Source organism: Acomys russatus, chromosome 13 (genome assembly GCF_903995435.1).
Source record: "Acomys russatus chromosome 13, mAcoRus1.1, whole genome shotgun sequence".
NCBI classification, from domain to species: Eukaryota; Metazoa; Chordata; class Mammalia; order Rodentia; family Muridae; genus Acomys; species Acomys russatus.
Window position 1 is genome coordinate 68,492,929 of NC_067149.1, and position 17,193 is coordinate 68,510,121.

At 44.5% G+C, this 17,193-nt stretch overlaps 1 protein-coding gene across 1 annotated transcript in view; it reads right to left on the reverse strand.

Annotated features, from left to right (window-relative positions):
• Positions 1-17,193, reverse strand: part of LOC127197744 (inositol 1,4,5-trisphosphate receptor type 2-like) — a 149,077-nt gene that overhangs the window by 68,044 nt on the left and 63,840 nt on the right. Inside the window, exons 13-16 of the mRNA XM_051155691.1 lie at positions 14,741-14,866; positions 12,688-12,863; positions 4,424-4,588; positions 1,102-1,297 (exon numbers count right to left, since the gene is read on the reverse strand). Coding sequence (XP_051011648.1) covers positions 1,102-1,297; positions 4,424-4,588; positions 12,688-12,863; positions 14,741-14,866 — 663 coding nt within the window. The remainder of the gene's footprint in view (positions 1-1,101; positions 1,298-4,423; positions 4,589-12,687; positions 12,864-14,740; positions 14,867-17,193) is intronic.

The window sequence follows — 17,193 nt, forward strand, 5'->3', positions numbered from 1 at the left end:
AGTCTAGAAAACAGCACAATAATGAACCACAGTTTCTATCAAGCAGAGCAGAGTTGGGAGGAGCTTCAGAAAGAAATTGAGTCCAGCAACAAAAGGTACATATGAGAGGTGAGAAAGCAAAGAAAATACCACGGAGGACAGCCCCTGGGCCTCTTGTGAGAACACTGGCAAACACCACACAGGGACTCCGGAGTCACACACTGAGGAATGGCCCTTAGGGACTCTGGAGGTCACACACTGAGGAATGGGGTCCTTAGGGACTCTGGGGGACACACACTGAGGAATGGGGTCCTTTAACCATGGCTTCTAATGCTCATCTTCCAAAACACACTTCTTGCTACCTGGAGATTTTCAAATCAAAGCATTTATTGTTTTAAATAATTTAATACAGCGCACTGCATGGAGACTAATGGCTGAGTGGTGACTCTTAGATGCTGGGTACTTTTCTTTGGGGAAATGGAAAGAGGAAGAAAAGAATGTCCAGATTCCTCAGCCTTCAGGGAAGGTGCAGCTGCCTACTGCAATACGGTCAGCATTATGAAACCCTGCAGGATGGCGTGCAGATGACACTAGTGTGTGTCTCCCAGCCCACACTGGCCGTGCACAGGCTAAAGCACTGCAGATTCTCTGATCTTAGGAGTTGTGTTAGTTACTTTAATCACTGCTAGGATCAAACACCTAACAACAAGCAACTTAAGGAAGAGATGAACAGTTTATTTTGGCTAATGGTTCAAAGAGATACAGACGGACAAGGCAGTGGGAGAGGCAGCTGGTCACACAATGTTAGCAGTCAGGAAGCAGACTGCAGACAGGAAGTGAGGCCAGACTACCCCACCGCAAGGCCCACCCCAGTCAGTCACTTCCTCCAACAAGACTCCACCAGCTAAAACAGTGCCACCACGTGGGGACCAGATTTCAAACCCACAAGGTTAGGAGGACATTTCACCCTCAAACCACAGCAGTGGTAAGTAAACAAGACCACATTTCGAAAGAGTGAAAGTGAAAAATTTTTCTCTCTCTCTCTGTCTGAAGTCCCACAAACAAGGAAAGTATATACCAGTTAGAACGGCGGGGGGAGAGCTCAGAGGTCAGAACAGTTACCTGTGGCTGGAGTTCTGTTCTTCAGCCTGTCAACTTCCATGGTGAAGTCATCCTTTAGGAAAAGGAAGCCGATGATGGAGAACAGGTAGACCAGGATGAGGGCGAGGACCGCAGTCAGGATGATGGAGCGGCCATTCCGGGTGACGCTTTTGATGACGTTCAGCAGGGTCTCCTCTCTGTACACCAAATCAAAAAGCTGCAGAAACAAGATGGAGAAGGAAATCCTTCAAACAGCATTTTAAAACAACCCCAAGCAGTTGGGCTGGAGCAGCGCGATTCTCAGCCTTTCTAATACTATGACTTTTCCTACGGGTCCCCATGCTGTGGTGACCCCAACTGTGAAAGTATTCCCATTGCTGCTTCATATAACCGTAATTTTGCTAGTGTAAAAATCTGATATGCAGGAGTCATGACCCGCAGGCTGAGAATCACTGAGCTAGAACAGAAGATGGCTGTTTCGGTGGCGATAGCTGACATAGCGTTAATGTGCACAGGTTGGCCTCACACTCAGGGTCACACTTGCCTCCACTTGAGTTTAGAAAATGTACAATAATAAGCCTATGTAGTTTATGGACAGTTGGCAAATCCTTTAAATTTATTATTCACTCAAGAGACTCGAAATGAGATGAAGAGAACAATTTTAGAGTCTGATGCCATAGAAAATGTCTGAATTTAAAATATTTGGGGAAATGCAGACACTCTTCCTTACTAAAAGGCTATGCAAATGAGGATATGAATCTGTGTTAGTTTATGCTTTTGAAGGAACCACAAACAGAGAAGTAACAGTTCTGCCGATTCCCTTCCTCTAAAGGGCGATTATCCATTCTGTCCTTACTAGTAGGGAATCCACACACCAGTCAAGAACTCAGGCTCATGTCCGCTGACTGCAGCCAGTGCTGAGGCCACTTTATATACTGCTACATTCTGAAAATGAAGTTATGAGTTAGCAAGTGTATGTTTTATCATACAGACCTATCTGGTTAAAAGAAATAAAATTATACTCATTTTTTCAAAAATGTCTAAAAATGTTTGAAGATGAATCCTGCATTCAAGCCTGACAGCCTCAGCATTTGCGGCCTGCGTCTGGAGATAAGAGCTAGAGTCTGTGGTTGGGCTGGGGTGTGCGGATGGGCGCGGTGCTTCCTCCCGGAGGCTCTTGTTTTGCTGCGTTACACAATTACTTTCCACTGTAATCATGGCCTCGTCAAACACTGCCTTTAGGACACTGGCATTTGATGAGTAAAGCTCTTTTAAAATATTCACTACTTTGCTCCATGTTTATCTCTTGGGAAGTACAGCTATTGTCAAAAATGAAGTCAATCTTCTTCAATAAGGATGAGTTAATTAATGCAAACTCAACCTCTAGATTGTCAATTTTCTGGCTTCTTCAACATTTTGACCATGTAGGTTGATATGAAGGAGACTTTATTTTAACTAGATAATGGCCAGAGTAGATATTGTACAGAGTGGGGAAATGAGAAACTCTGCCCCAAACAAGGTGCTGGGTGAGAGGTGACACTCCAGACTCTGACCTCTGCCTAGGCACTATGGCAAGCATGTGTCCAGGCTCAAATGCCACTCACAGATTTACACTTTATAGCATCTTTATACCAACTTCCTTCCTCATTCATGACTATAAGACAGCAAAGGAGACAGGAGAAGGAGAAAGGACGGTGGCGTCTTAGGATGATGAAAAAGCACCGTGGAGAAGGATGTGCAGATGGGTGTGGTGATGCACAGGCTCTACCCCAGCACAGAGGAGGGTGAGGCAGAAAGACTGTGAGCTGGAAGCCAGCCTGGGCTACACATCAAAACAAGTCATCTCAGAACAAAAACAAAAGAATCTGAAAAAAAAAAAGTCTAAAGATTTAAATATACACAGCTAAGCTTAATGATTATGATGTAAGCTAGTGATGATGACACAAGCTAATGATGATGATGACATAAGCTAACAGTGACGATGACATAAGCTAATGATGATGACATAAGCTAACAATGATGATGACATAAGCTAACGGTGATGATGACATAAGCTAATGATGATGACATAAGCTAACAATGATGATGACATAAGCTAACGGTGATGATGACATAAGCTAACAGCGATGATGACATAAGCTAACAGCGATGATGACATAAGCTAACAATGATGATGACATAAGCTAACAGTGATGATGACATAAGCTAACAGTGATGATGACATAAGCTAACAGTGATGATGACATAAGCTAACAGTGATGATGCCATAAGCTAACGATGATGATGATGCCATAAGCTAACGATGATGATGATGCCATAAGCTAACAGCGATGATGACATAGCTAACATTGATGATGACATAAGCTAACAGTGATGATGACATAAGCTAACAGTGATGATGACATAAGCTAACAGTGATGATGACATAAGCTAACAGTGATGATGCCATAAGCTAACAATGATGATGATGACATAAGCTAACAGTGGTGATGACATAAGCTAACAGTGATGATGCCATAAGCTAACAATGATGATGATGACATAAGCTAACAGCGATGATGACATAAGCTAACAGTGATGATGACATAGCTAACATTGATGATGACATAAGCTAACAGCAATGATGACATAAGCTAACAGCGATGATGACATAAGCTAACAGTGATGATGACATAGCTAACATTGATGATGACATAAGCTAACAGTGATGATGACATAAGCTAACGATGATGATGATGACATAAGCTAACGATGATGATGATGACATAAGCTAACAGCAATGATGACATAAGCTAACGATGATGATGATGACATAAGCTAACAGTGGTGATGACATAAGCCTGATGTTTTGCTACAGTGGCCTTCATTCCTTCTCATTTTGTTTACATGCCACTGTAATGACTAATGTAACATTTAATACTATAAATAAAATATAATGCACACTCGTTTGTTCCCCCACACAGCTGGATAATCACTGAATTAAAGGATTTAATTATTATTTGGCTGAAAACCCAAAGCAGCTTCTGAAGCCAGGGTCAAGAATAGAGGTAGAGCAGTTGCTTCTTCTCAGTGAGAGATTGAACTCCATCACCAATGTACTTCCCAGAGAAAAGACTAAAACCAATAATCCACACTTCTAAGAAATCCCAAAAGTAACACAATGTGCCTTACTTAAAAACCCAAACCCCAAAGGCTAGGGTGTAAGAGGCACCATCGTGCACTCACTGGCGATCTGCCTGAGGGTCGTGCACTCCCCGGCCACCTGCCTGAGGGTCGTGCACTCCCCAGTCACCTGTCTGAGGGTCGTGCACTCACCGGCCACCTGCCTGAGGGCTGTACTTACCAGAAAGCTGTAGAAGAACTCATGGACAAAGAGGCCCAGCATGCAGACCAGGACGTACGCCACATGGTAGAGGAAGGCCATGTCCAGAATGACCGCTTGGTAACCTCTGGTGAACGTGCCTCGGTTTCCCACAAAACTCACCAGGAACACGATCTTATTACAGAGCTATAGGGAGGAGAAAGTAGGACTTAGTGCTTCCCGACACCGTGGAGAGTTAAGTGCCCACCTCTCTGTGTTGTGTTTCAGCTGGCTTACAAATGCCACACACACGTACAGACCCGGTTCCCCTTGTAGCCCCAGGGACAGAGAATGACTAAGCCCCCAGCTCTGCCACCAACACAGACTGAGTGTGAACTGGCTCTTCCTTACTCTTGGGTTGCCTAGTTACTGCCATGCGAGGCTCCCATGGAAAGGTCTTACCTCAAAGACCCCTTCAGAGGCCTAGATAACATCAGGCATTCACAGCAGTTACTGTAGTGACCCTTCAAATACTCCCAGATGCTTATGACTATATTTTTATGTTTATGCCTTTTGGAAAATAGGATGCTCTTTGAAACATGGATATATATATGTGTGTGTGTGTGTGTGTGTGTGTATGTGTGTGTGTGTGTGTGTGTGTGTGTGTGTGTGTGTGTGTATAGGTATATGTATTGTCCACACATATATACATACACACATATACATCCTATCAAAGGAGACAGTTTGAAACTTTCCCCATCAATGTTCTGAAGTCTGAGTCAATGCAGATAAAATGAAAAAAACAAACAAACAAAAAACAACTGGTCATTACTGCACGTTGTGAAGACCCATCAGACCAACTACACGGCCACTGACGGCAGAACCCTGTCAACGTTTCCGCAGCTAACTGTCCATCCTCTCAATAACCAGTAACAATCTCAGCAGCCAGTCATCTCAAGTCTCTTTCACCTTCTTGTCAACAGTTTCAGCAGAGAGTCATTTATGCTCTCACTCGGTGGAGCTAAGATTCAGGGAACCTCAGGATGACAGCTCAAGAGCAAGCCTGACACTCGAGGAAACTGCTGAAAACCCAGACAATGACTACAGGGCAAAGGGCCAGTGTCTGACGAGCTGAGTGCACAGCAAAGGTGAGAACAAGCCTCTGGAGAAGCAGCATCCAGCCCTTCCTGTACCCGCGCAGCCCTGTTCAAGTTCACACCACTGGCCACTTACCTACAGAAAGGGGTTCCACAAAAAACAGAACTAAAAATCACTTCCTCACAGGGGTAAATTATGACACAGACAGGTGGTTTGTGTGTCGTTTCCCAATTCACTAAGATGAGTTACCAAAAATATGCAGGAAGGCAGAGAAGTGGCACACGCCTGTAATCCCTGCACACGGGAGGCAGAGGCAGGCGGATCAATGTGAGTTCAGGGCCAGCCTGGTCTACAAAGCGAGTCCAGGACAGCCAAGGCTAACACAGAAAAAAAACCTCTCTCAAAAAACAAAATCAAAAACAAAAAGTGCAGGAAAACTCTTCATAAATCAGACACACTGGAGAGTAACAGACTGAACTGAATTCTCAAAATGGTCAATAATTGTAAAAGACAGAACGCAATTCTGCCTGAACACAACTTGGCAGCATTAGCTTGATAAATACACAGACTCACTTTACTTGCCTGCAGTGGGGGCATTGCGTGACCTTTGAGCCACACCTGGGTTCCTATGCTTCTGTTCCCTAGAGACAACTGGAAGTAGAGTGGGGGTGACGGAGCAGTGGCCTCTATATGTTCACATAGGGTTCGGAGATGGAGGTGCTCCTTGTGTTTAAGACAGTCCCGCCAAGGACAAACTAATGTGAGAATAAAGGAGGAATGACTAAAGCTCTGCTTTCCACAGCATGAAGACGTTTGTAAGGTTTTACAAATGCACTTCCCATGAGGGCTAGAACAAAGAGCTGTGCGCACCCTCGGCCTGCTCATGTCACCATTTCATCGACAGCTCTGAACCAGTCCCGTGCTGGCCTCACGGTATCACTGTGTAGCCGGGCAGTTCTGTGGCAAGCATCCCTGCGGGCAGTGATAAATGATGGTGTGGAGCGATGGCTACAGGGCCATGCTCTTCCGGGCTGGTGGAGCCAGCCTTTGACCAGCAGCACACATGCCATCAATGCCCCACATTGCCCTTCCCTTTTCCACTTATTCCTTAGAGTTGTCCATGGTGTCACTTTGAGGGTGACTTGAGTGATAAACAGCTCTGTGCAAGCTCTCTGGATCTTTCAAACACTGTACACTATCCAAACATTTTGCTAAGCGTTTTTGTCACTGCAAAGGTGAAACACTGCTATTTGCTTGTGAGTTAGTGTCTGGTGAAGGGAGAGAAGTGATTGCATCCAGATAAATAAACTCCACGGTAATGTGAGAGCTTCATATGGCCCTGTAGCTGGGAGAAGCATCTTTGCAGGATTTTCAGTGGTGTGACGAGGGAAAGACAGAAACCATGACATCTGGGCACTAACTCCATTGTCGACAGAACCCTTCACTTCTAGAGGACTCTGTTCACACCTATACAGATGCTCCTCAAAGTTAATCATTATTTAAGATTTATTTTGTTATTTCTTTATGTGAATGCGTGTGCATATCCAAGTGTGTGCAGTGCCTTTGGAGGCCAGAAGAGGGTGATAGACACCCTGGAGCTGGAATTACAGATGATTGTGAGCTACATGACTTTGGGTCTTAAAAAAAACCCAAAAAACAGCAAGTGTTCTCAATGCTGAGCGGTGTGTCTCCAGCCATTGAAAGACGCCTCGTGACTCAGTTCTTGTGACATCCCTTTCCGCTGTTTTATGTGGGTAAGGAAACTGACCACTGCTCAGCGTTGGTGTTGCTGTTATTCCATTGGTCTTATTTAGAACTTTGTCCCTGATCAGACTGTCTAGCTCTACCTTACAATGGGAAAACATGACCTATTTTCCAAGAACACATTGTTCTGCTGATGTGTTGAAAGGCAAAACTAAGCTCACTGTCTCTAGCAACATTGCATTTTCATCAACCATGGAAGTCAACCTGTTCACTGAAAAATGAAATGATTTAATTCCATAATCTCCATGCCAGTGATGTTAACCTCAGGCAGGACAAAATCTTAAGGTCACTACATAAAGAAAATTTACATGCAGTCAACTCTCACCCTGGAAATCTTGTCAACTGTCAGCAGAACAGTCTGACGAGCGCAGCAGGGTGACGCCCGTCACTCTTGACACTCTACATGGCCTTGGAGAAGGTTTGCATTTTGACAACCATACGCCAGAAATAGTGGCATCCAATGACCAGACTAAACAAAACATTGCGTATGTATCTCAAAGAAAGAACATGAAAGAAGGTTTCTGTTCAGAATGTGAAACTGAACTTGTGTGTTCAGCGAATGCACCACAGGACTCAGTCCAATGAATTAACAGTGGCATGCAGCCACCCATAAAGTTACAGATACACAGCTAAGGACAGCACATCGGACAGCACATCGTTGCTCTAAGCACTGTGGTAACTGTTAATAGTCCGGTTATCTAATAAAGTCTTATGTGCCAGGTAGGTAGAACAAGTTCTAGCATTTCCACATTAAAGTAACTGTGAGAAAGACTAGCTCCATTAAATGGATCATAGAGTCCCAGGCATTATTATAAAGGGAGAGAACACTGTAGGCAGGAAGCCTCGAGATGATGTTAAAAGACATTCATACCTCCTGCAGCCAGACACCAATGCACTCACGAAACCTATGACCCAAAATTGTCCTACCCGCAGGATGTGCAGTAATTAAGATGGAGCAGAGATTGAGGCAATGACCAACTAATGCCTGGTCCAACCTGAGACCCACCCCATGTGAGAAAGCCAACCCTTGACACTATTAATGATACTCTGCTATGCTTGTTGACAGGGGTCTAGCATAGCTGTCCTCTGAGAGGCTTCATCTAGCAGCTAATAGAAACAAATTCAGAAACCCACAGCCAAACGATAGGCCAAGCTTGGGGAGTCTTGTGGAAGAGTAGGGGGAAGAATTGAGGGACCCAGAAGGGTCAAGGACACCACAAGAAGACCTATAGAGTCAACTAACCTGGACCCATGGGGCCCCACAGAGACTGAACCACCAAACAAAGAGCATGCATGGGCTGGACCTAGGCCCCCCATGCATATGTAGCAGATGAACAGCTTGGTCTTCATATGGGTCCCTTAACAACTGGAGGAGGCACTGTCTCTGACTCTGATGCCTGTCCTTGGATTCTTTTCCCCTAGCTGGGCTGCCTTGTTTGGCCTTAGTGGGACAAGATGCACTGCTGAGACTTGATATACTAGGGGGTTGGTATGGGGGGAGCCCCTCTTTTCTGAAGAGAAGGGGAAGAGAAGGAGGAGGCATGTGAGGGTGGGACTGGAAGGAGAGGAGGGAGGGGCTGTGATCGGGATGTAAAGTGAGTAAATAAATTAATGAAGAAAAAAAGATATTTCATGTGGAGTTGGTTGTGGCTCAGTGGTAGAGCACCTGCCTGGTATGTGTGAGGCCTGGGGTTCATCTCCCAGGACAGAAGGGAAAAACTTCACCGATTCTATTTACCATGTTCTTCTTCAGTACAAATAATCTAGGCCACAAATATAAATGGAGTGGTTAAGGAGGACACAGCATCCGCACAACAAATCAGGAATCTCTTTAACCAACAAGAAATGCTAAATCTATATAAATGCCCACAAAACTGTTCAGAGATGTGAACAGACATTAAGTGGTCCCTGGTTTATAGAATGCACCCCTGTATCTTTCAGAACGTTAATTTATACCAACATTAGCTAAAGATGCCACACTGTGCATGAGGAGAAAACTGTGTAAGGTGTACTTTGCAGCACTCAAAATTACTGAACTTTCTGAGACACATGTCACAGAAAAATCTAACTGAAATGTAGACAAACTTCAAGCTTTATAAGTAAATTAAATTTTATCATAATAAACTAAAACCTGATAAATGCTAAGGTCTTTCTTCTGTTATGATTCCTTTTCTGTAAAGGAGACTTTTCATATTTGCTTAGCAAATATGAGGGACAGAGTCTTAGAGGCAAATTATCATGAGCTAAGATGCAGACACACTGTGGTGATGACACTTCGATTAGTTACTGGTTTGCCTATCAGATACTCAGAGGCAGCAGCTGGCAGGCATCAGTGCCACTGCCTGGCAGTAGCTGCTCTTTCCTGGACCCTCCACACCCAGGTTCTCTGCTGAGCTCAGCAGCCAGGTGTGAGTAGACCAGTTGTCTGCATCTACTTCCACTGTAAAGAAGGATGAAATCGGACATTGGCTCACTTATATCTGCACCAAATTCTGCTTCTTCTTGTGGTTAAACTATCAGGCTAATGTTTTCTTTTAGTTTTTCTATTCTGATTTTATTTCCACTATTTTAGCAGTGACACCCTAAACTGTTCACTGCAAAAAATTGTCTATGTAAAAATTAAATTAATACTTAAAACCTAAGGTACACAAACAAAATTCATGTTATTTGATTTTTCCTCTCCTGTAAATAAAGATAAAGCAAGATACTTGTGTAATGAATTTATGTGAAGAGGGAAAAATAGTAATTCACTAAAGGAATCTTACCAAATTCAATTATAAATCATCAATATAATTTTTCTATTAACATTTTCAGGAGTATTAAATTATAGAAACTTTATTAAATTTTCCTCAAATCAACACAGACTATTTTCTGTGGTCAGTGGTCCAGGCTGTGGCAGTGTCTGGCTGAGGAACATGTTTTAGGCTTTAGGCTTCTGGATACTGGAAGATTCATGGAGTTAGTAAGACAGACATGTCTACATGCTTAACACTTTCTCATAAAGCAGCTAAATAAAAACTTGCCTTTGGCAGAGAACATTTTTATGGTGGAGTGATTCTTACCAAACGTGGAATTATCACTTTATAGTGTCCTACAAGAGACAGGAAAGGAATACCAGATGTTTTTAGTTCACCCCCACCCCAAACATGCAAATGTTATTACTCACCTCTGTCTATATATTCTTGGTGAGAGGGAGAGAGAGACACAGAGACAGAGACAGACAGACAGAGACATAGAGACAAAGATAGACAGAGAGAGGAAGAGGAGAAGGAGGAAGAGGAGGAGAAGCAGCAGGAGGAAGAGGAGGAGGAAGAGGAAAAGGAAGAAGAGGAAGAGGAGGAAGAGGAGATGGAGGAGGAGGAGATGGAGGAGGAGGAGATGGAGGAGGAGGACGGCACATGGCAGCTGCAAGCCCTCTCCCTCTCCATGTTCTAAATGTCATTCATATTATGTAACAGGTGCGAGGAACGTTTGTTATTTTGGGCACAACTATGCCTGGCTCTTTGCTTCCTTACACTTGGGTATTTCTCACTCGGCCTTATCAAACCCCAATGATCTGCTTATGAATAACATCTATTTCTTCAAAGAATATAACTCCATGCTCAACATATTTCAAGAGAAACAAAATGAGCCCAGTGCAGAGGTACAGACAGATTTATACACATTCGTGATGGCACGCTAGTTATCCTGGTTGATGGTGGCAGCATCAGCTGACTCTCCGAGCAAAGACAGGACAAGCTCAGGTCATGAAATCACTTCTGAACGTTCATACAGCAAAGATGGGGTGGAGGGAGAGGGAAGTGGGCGTGAGCTGGAAGGGATGAACCGCACAGCGCCACTGAGATGGGCAAGAACAGCAAGCAGATGACAGAAACATGGGCACGGGATGGACACGGGCACAGGATGGGCACAGGCATGGGATGGGCACAGGCACAGGATGGGCACAGGATAGGCGTGGGCACAGGATGGGCATGGGCACAGGCCTGGGATGGGCACAGGCACAGGAAGGGCATGGGCATGGGATGGGCACAGGCACAGGATGTGCACAGGATGGGCATAGGCATGAGATGGGCATGGGCACAGGATGGGCATGGGCACGGGATGGGCACAGGCACGGGACGGGCACAGGCACGGGATGGGCACAGGATGGGCATGGGATGGGCACAGGCATGGGTCGGACACGGGATGGGCATGGACTGGGTTCACGTTCTATCATAACAGCTCCAGCCCCATGCGACCAGAGAAGAGTGTGTTTGGTACTTTTCAAAACCTCTGCCCATGGACTTCCTGTACACTTTCCTTCACTGGCAGTCACTGAAAACTTGGTGTTTTGTTTTATTTTTAACATTCTAAGAGCTGGGAGCTGTGGACTGCCCAACATTTGAAGAACTGTGATAAAAATCAAAGTCAACCACTGAAAACGTAGACTTGACTATACTGTCTCATCTTGGTAACCCTTCAAAGTTGGTTAACTAATTTATTTATCTTCAACAAATATTGGCCACTCATTCATTCACTTGCTCATTAATTGGTTCATTCAAAAAATTTTACAGAGCCCTGTGATACCCAGGTATGTGACAACCAGTTACTCTCCTAGGTGCCTACCTAAGGTAGCACAGGAGATGATCCAGCTAAGACTCGGGGCACAGGATGTTGAGTTAGGACCCAGCGACAGTTACAGGCAGTGTTAATCAGGTAGGTACAGCAATGGCCATGTCACCTCTGACCATTTGTTAGTTCATCAACTTGATGATTTACACTTTCTTCATATCCATCTGCAGATATGCCTTACACAACATTAGCACAGAGTTTTTGGTAGTTTGTTTAAGTTATTTCTACAGATCTCTCCTTTGCTTCTTGGCATGATACCTCCAGTTTGCTCACTCTACACTTACTAAACTAACACATCATAAGATGTTTTCTTGTTCTAATGTACTAAAGCTTGGTGAAATAGGAAAACAATCTCACCCATGTCTTCTGTAAGTTCATAGGATTTTCTCATACAAAAGGAGCCCAATTTTGCAGCTTATTTTGTCTAGCATTCTTTTGCCTCCTCCTAAGTCACTTGATAGAAGGCCCTTCCTAAGTTCTACTGAACATAATTTAATCTTTCAGGATGATTTAGAACCCACTTTCGGGTGTTAACAGTGGCTGGGTCATTTTCTCAATGATGGCAGCATGGCACAGAAAGGACGTTAAAACTGGTGAAGTAGACGGCAGAGCTGGGTCACACTGCAAGGCAACTTAACTATACCAACATGCCTCTCATCTTTCTGTTCCTTCTCTATGAACTGAAGCATGTGCAAACGATACTCTTGTTGATGAAGAGTCGTAACAAACCAGACCTCACTGTGTACGCATGAATAAGAGAGCACACGGTTAGAATATGCTCACACCCAGTGCGTCGGGATTCCCGAAGATACGGAGCGAAGCAATGTACTTACGTTGGCAGCACCGAGAAGTATCAGCGTCGGCCCCAGGCCAATGGTGTATATTGATCTGAGCATGACAGACACAAGAAATGGCCGGATGCCCACAGGCTTGGAGAAGAAGAACAGCACAGACGTGCAGATGGCCACTGCGATCCAAAGAAGGATGGAGAAGAGCGGGGACAGTGTACCTGGAAAATGTGGACAGGTTACTGGTCACCAGGAACACAGAGACAAAACACAGAAATCCCAGCTTCATACGCAGACTGACCCGTGGTGCCTGGAGTCTCTGAACGACCCACTCACCTGTACCACAAGGAAACATTTTAGAATGCATTACGCTTCATTGCATGTCCAGAAGGTTTGTGAGTTGATTTCAGGCTACATAAATACGCATTAGCTAACGGTCTGTGTATCAGGTTTGAGAACATTCTGCCCCGGGGGAGGGATCTGTGAAAAGCCTTTGATAAATGCACGTCGCTTGGGAACCTGAAGTCAAATTCACGATTAACGGTCATGAAAAGTCAAGCATGGAGCTCTGCTGGGTCAGCATTTCCTTTGTTCTGTTTGTGTCAAACTGTCACGCCATGTATTCCTCAGTAGAATCCAGGCCAGGCCAGCAAGACTGCTCAGCTGCTGAAGGCATTCACTCACCACGAAGCTCCATGACACACATGATAACATTATTGATATATATATATATATATATAAAATCACACACGGCAAATAGATAAATACTTAAATGTAAAAAAAAAATAGAAACTGACCTGTACAATACTTACATTCTATAAAATAGATATGTGCCTTAAGTGTTAAAACATGTACACATATTGACATGTGAGTAAGCTTCATGTGCTAAAACACATCATGGGTCTACATATGAGTGTAGGAATATGGCTGTGTATACGTGAAGACTGATATAAGTTACAAATTGTGTTGGGCTATTTTGTCATCAGGAAATAAAGCTCTGTGGAGCCGGGCTCCATGTTATTGGATGGATTGACAGGTAGCAGGACCTCAAACTCATGCCCAGAGGATGGCACAGGCAGGAGGAAAACAACAACGTGGAGGCTTCCCCACAACTTCCTGTGCAAATATCCCATAACGATGGCTTGCTTATTCATCCACACCTGTTTCCACCACAACACTGACTGACACAAAACACCTTGAGTGCTTTGATGATCAAAGCTTTGGGGCTAGCATCAAAACTCTGGGGGACCCGTGCATATGCTTCAATGAATTTTGTACTCATCAAGGGCCAATGCATCTAAAATTACAAAAATTCTGCCAGACACCTGTAACTACTCCCCAAAATCCATGAACAACATTAACTTAGATGTGCACCCCATTAAATGTTCTGTGCCGTGAGGGCGCTCCGAGGTTACTATTCGCTGACTTCTCTCATGTTTGCCTCTAACCCACTCCAAAGTTCCTATCCCGACTACAGCCAGGCCTGTAACAATTTTTTCCCCCAAGAAATTTGTCTACACAACCATTTCCGGAAACCCCACCCTATTCCCATAGGACCGCCCACTTCACGCTAAGTTCCCGTCTTTGCCTTTGTCGGCCAGTGTCCCTCGTCACCCATCGTCACAGCCCGCCCTGTGCTGTGCAGCTCTAAGGCTGACTGTAAATATTATAAAGTGTTATAGACCCACAACATATGTTTATCACAAAAGCCCCAGCAAAGACAGAAACTAACATGTACCTGTTACTATTGCGCCAAAATGCTTGTGCATAAGACTCATTTATATCACTGAGATAATGCAATATAAAATATGTTCGATCATACTAACCAGGTGTGACCAATAAATCCCACCACTTCATTTTTCAGTACTTAGCTCTAGTGAGGCTACTCATAAAATATTGGTAAAACAACAGTTCTACTGGCCACAGTTTCCTGTCCACTCCACTTGCACCTCTACACTCCCAATAAATACAGAAAGCATATTTAATAAGAACTAAGCATCTCTATTTTGAATCTCTGGAGCACCAAGGAATATAATTCAAGAGTTTTTGTGGTTTTTTTTTTTCAGGCATTCATCTTTGCAGAAAGATGAGCACTTGCCTTCATCGCCGTCATCCCCAAACGGGTAGAAGAGAGCCACAGCCAGGTTGATGAACACAGCCAGGTTGAAGGAGATGCTCCCCCAGAGGGAGATGTGCCTGGAGACCCAGAACAGGGCGGGGTTGTCTAGGAAGCAACGAGACAAGGGTGTGGATAGTCAACAGATGCCACCATCAACACACGGGCCCTGCTGAGCTAATAGTGTATGTGACACACCTGCAACCTGACACAGAAGTACCTCTGAAGTGACTGTCACTTATTTTGCAAAGCATATTATAAGATGGGAGGGTAAAGGTATTTTTTTTTTTCTTGGTTCCTTTTCCATCCTTCGAGAGTACCAGCAAAGGTGATTCTGCAGTAAATCTCTTCGATCCGATCTATGCAGATTAGGGGAAGGTAGTCAGTGGTCCCTGGGCCCCCTTCACTGATGGGCATCTATGCACCATAGGACTCGATAATACTGATGGGCAAAATGATTTTTTAAAAAGATGTATTTATTTATTTTATCTATGAGTGCTCTATCTGCATGTACACCTTCACGCCAGAAGAGGGCATCAGATCACAGTATAGATGGTTGTGAGCCACCATGTGGTTGCTGGGAATTGAACGCAGGACCTTTTGGAAGAGCAGACAGTGCTCTTAACCCCTGAGCCAATCTCTCCAGCTCCCTAGTTAAAATGATCTTATCCTTTAAACATAAAGCCATAAGACCCAGGACTGTGGACTCGGGTGTACCCCCGGTGGGAAGCCCCACACAGTCACATTACCTGAAAACCCGAGTCCCTGCACCGCAGCGCAGTGGGCACCATGGAATGCCTGCACAGCATGCACTGCAGCACAAGTGCATGGGAGCTCGAGAGACTTAGCAGTTTCCCGGGCCTGCAGTCCCAGCATCTGACTCAGCAGGAGGATGCCTGTGAGTCTGAGAGCAACCTGGGAATGCGAGGCCAGCCTGGGTTATGCAGTGAGAGCCTGCCTTTAACATGCTATCATATTATCTATATTTTAAATGGTAATGCTCCTAACAATGTGCTGGGTTTGAAGCAACAGGGGGAAAGTCTATGGTAAGATGTCAGTAAGTGTGGGCAGGGTTTGCTTAGTGTTTCCAGAAAAGAGAATCCATGTCTGTGATCAGAAAGGTGTCAATGGACGCATCTACCAAGCAATGTTTAACAGACACCCAACTCTTCCCACTTCTCCTAAATAACTAAACAACACTGTAACGCAGAAAGCTTTGGGAAGACCTGCAGATCAGCCTACCCTGGGGCCTCCTGGCTCCTTCTGACCTTGTCTGTTACTCAACCTGTCATGTCTTGACAGAGGGTTGACACATAGGAGGGGTGGGTATGGCGGGGTTTGCTCATAACCCCAGTGTTTGGGAGGTGAAAGCAGGGGGATAAGTAGCTGAAGGCCAGCCTTGGCTACATAGTGAGTTTGAGGCCAGCCTGGGCTACACAAAACCCCATCTCAAATGGAACAACAAAAAGGCTGAAGACACTGGAGTCTGGGGCTGGAAAGGTGGCTCAGCAGCTGAGGGCACGTGAGGCTCTTGCAGAGGCCCCGGGTCAGCTCCCGGCAACTGCCGGTAACCCCAGATCCAAGGATATGGCACCCTCTTTTGGCTTCTGCAGGCCGTATACGCACGTGCACAAGCCCACAATAAGCATGTACGTATTACGTAATTAAAAATTAGAGTTAAAAATTTAAAGCTAAAATATCAGAGCCAGAGGGATGAGACATATAAATGCAAAAATCATGTACCTTCTAGATCCCCGCCAAACCTATGCCTGAGCTGCTGCTGACTAAGAGATTGAGCCCCTCCTGACGTCATCTCATTTTCCTCATCCTGAGGTGACTATTCTACAGTGGGAGAGGCAGAGGTGAGAGTGGTGTTTCCCCGCCATGAACTGTAGACGTCTGCACTGCCATCGCCCCTTTGTGCCCACAAGCCCACCGAACCGTTTACATTCAGCCTTGTGATCAACTGCTTCTAAAATGTGAAATACAGGGTCACTGGGAATTATTTTAAGTTTTATTTTTTGATTTAAAAAAATACTTGTAACAAAACACAGACTGTGGAGGCCCAGTTTGTTATTCAGTTAACTTTGAATTAATTTGAGCTTGGTATTCAATTAAATTTTCCGTGGATAAAATTAATGCTTTTCAAATATCTCAAATAAAATTGTTGAATATTCCTCATATATATATATATATTAGATGCCCAGTTTTTCTGCTGAGTTAAATGTGGTAAAATTCTAAAGAGAAACAGTGTCTTAGGAAACTAAACCTGCATGACATCATCATATGCTCAAAGGGGCCTTGACCAGCCCCACTCACTCTGGGGAAGCTGACAGGCGAGGTACTGACGGGCAACACAAGTCCACCCAGTTGGGAAAGTCTCCAGAAAACAACAAAGACCTAAACCAAGAGCTTCCCAATCCCGCCTCAGTTTT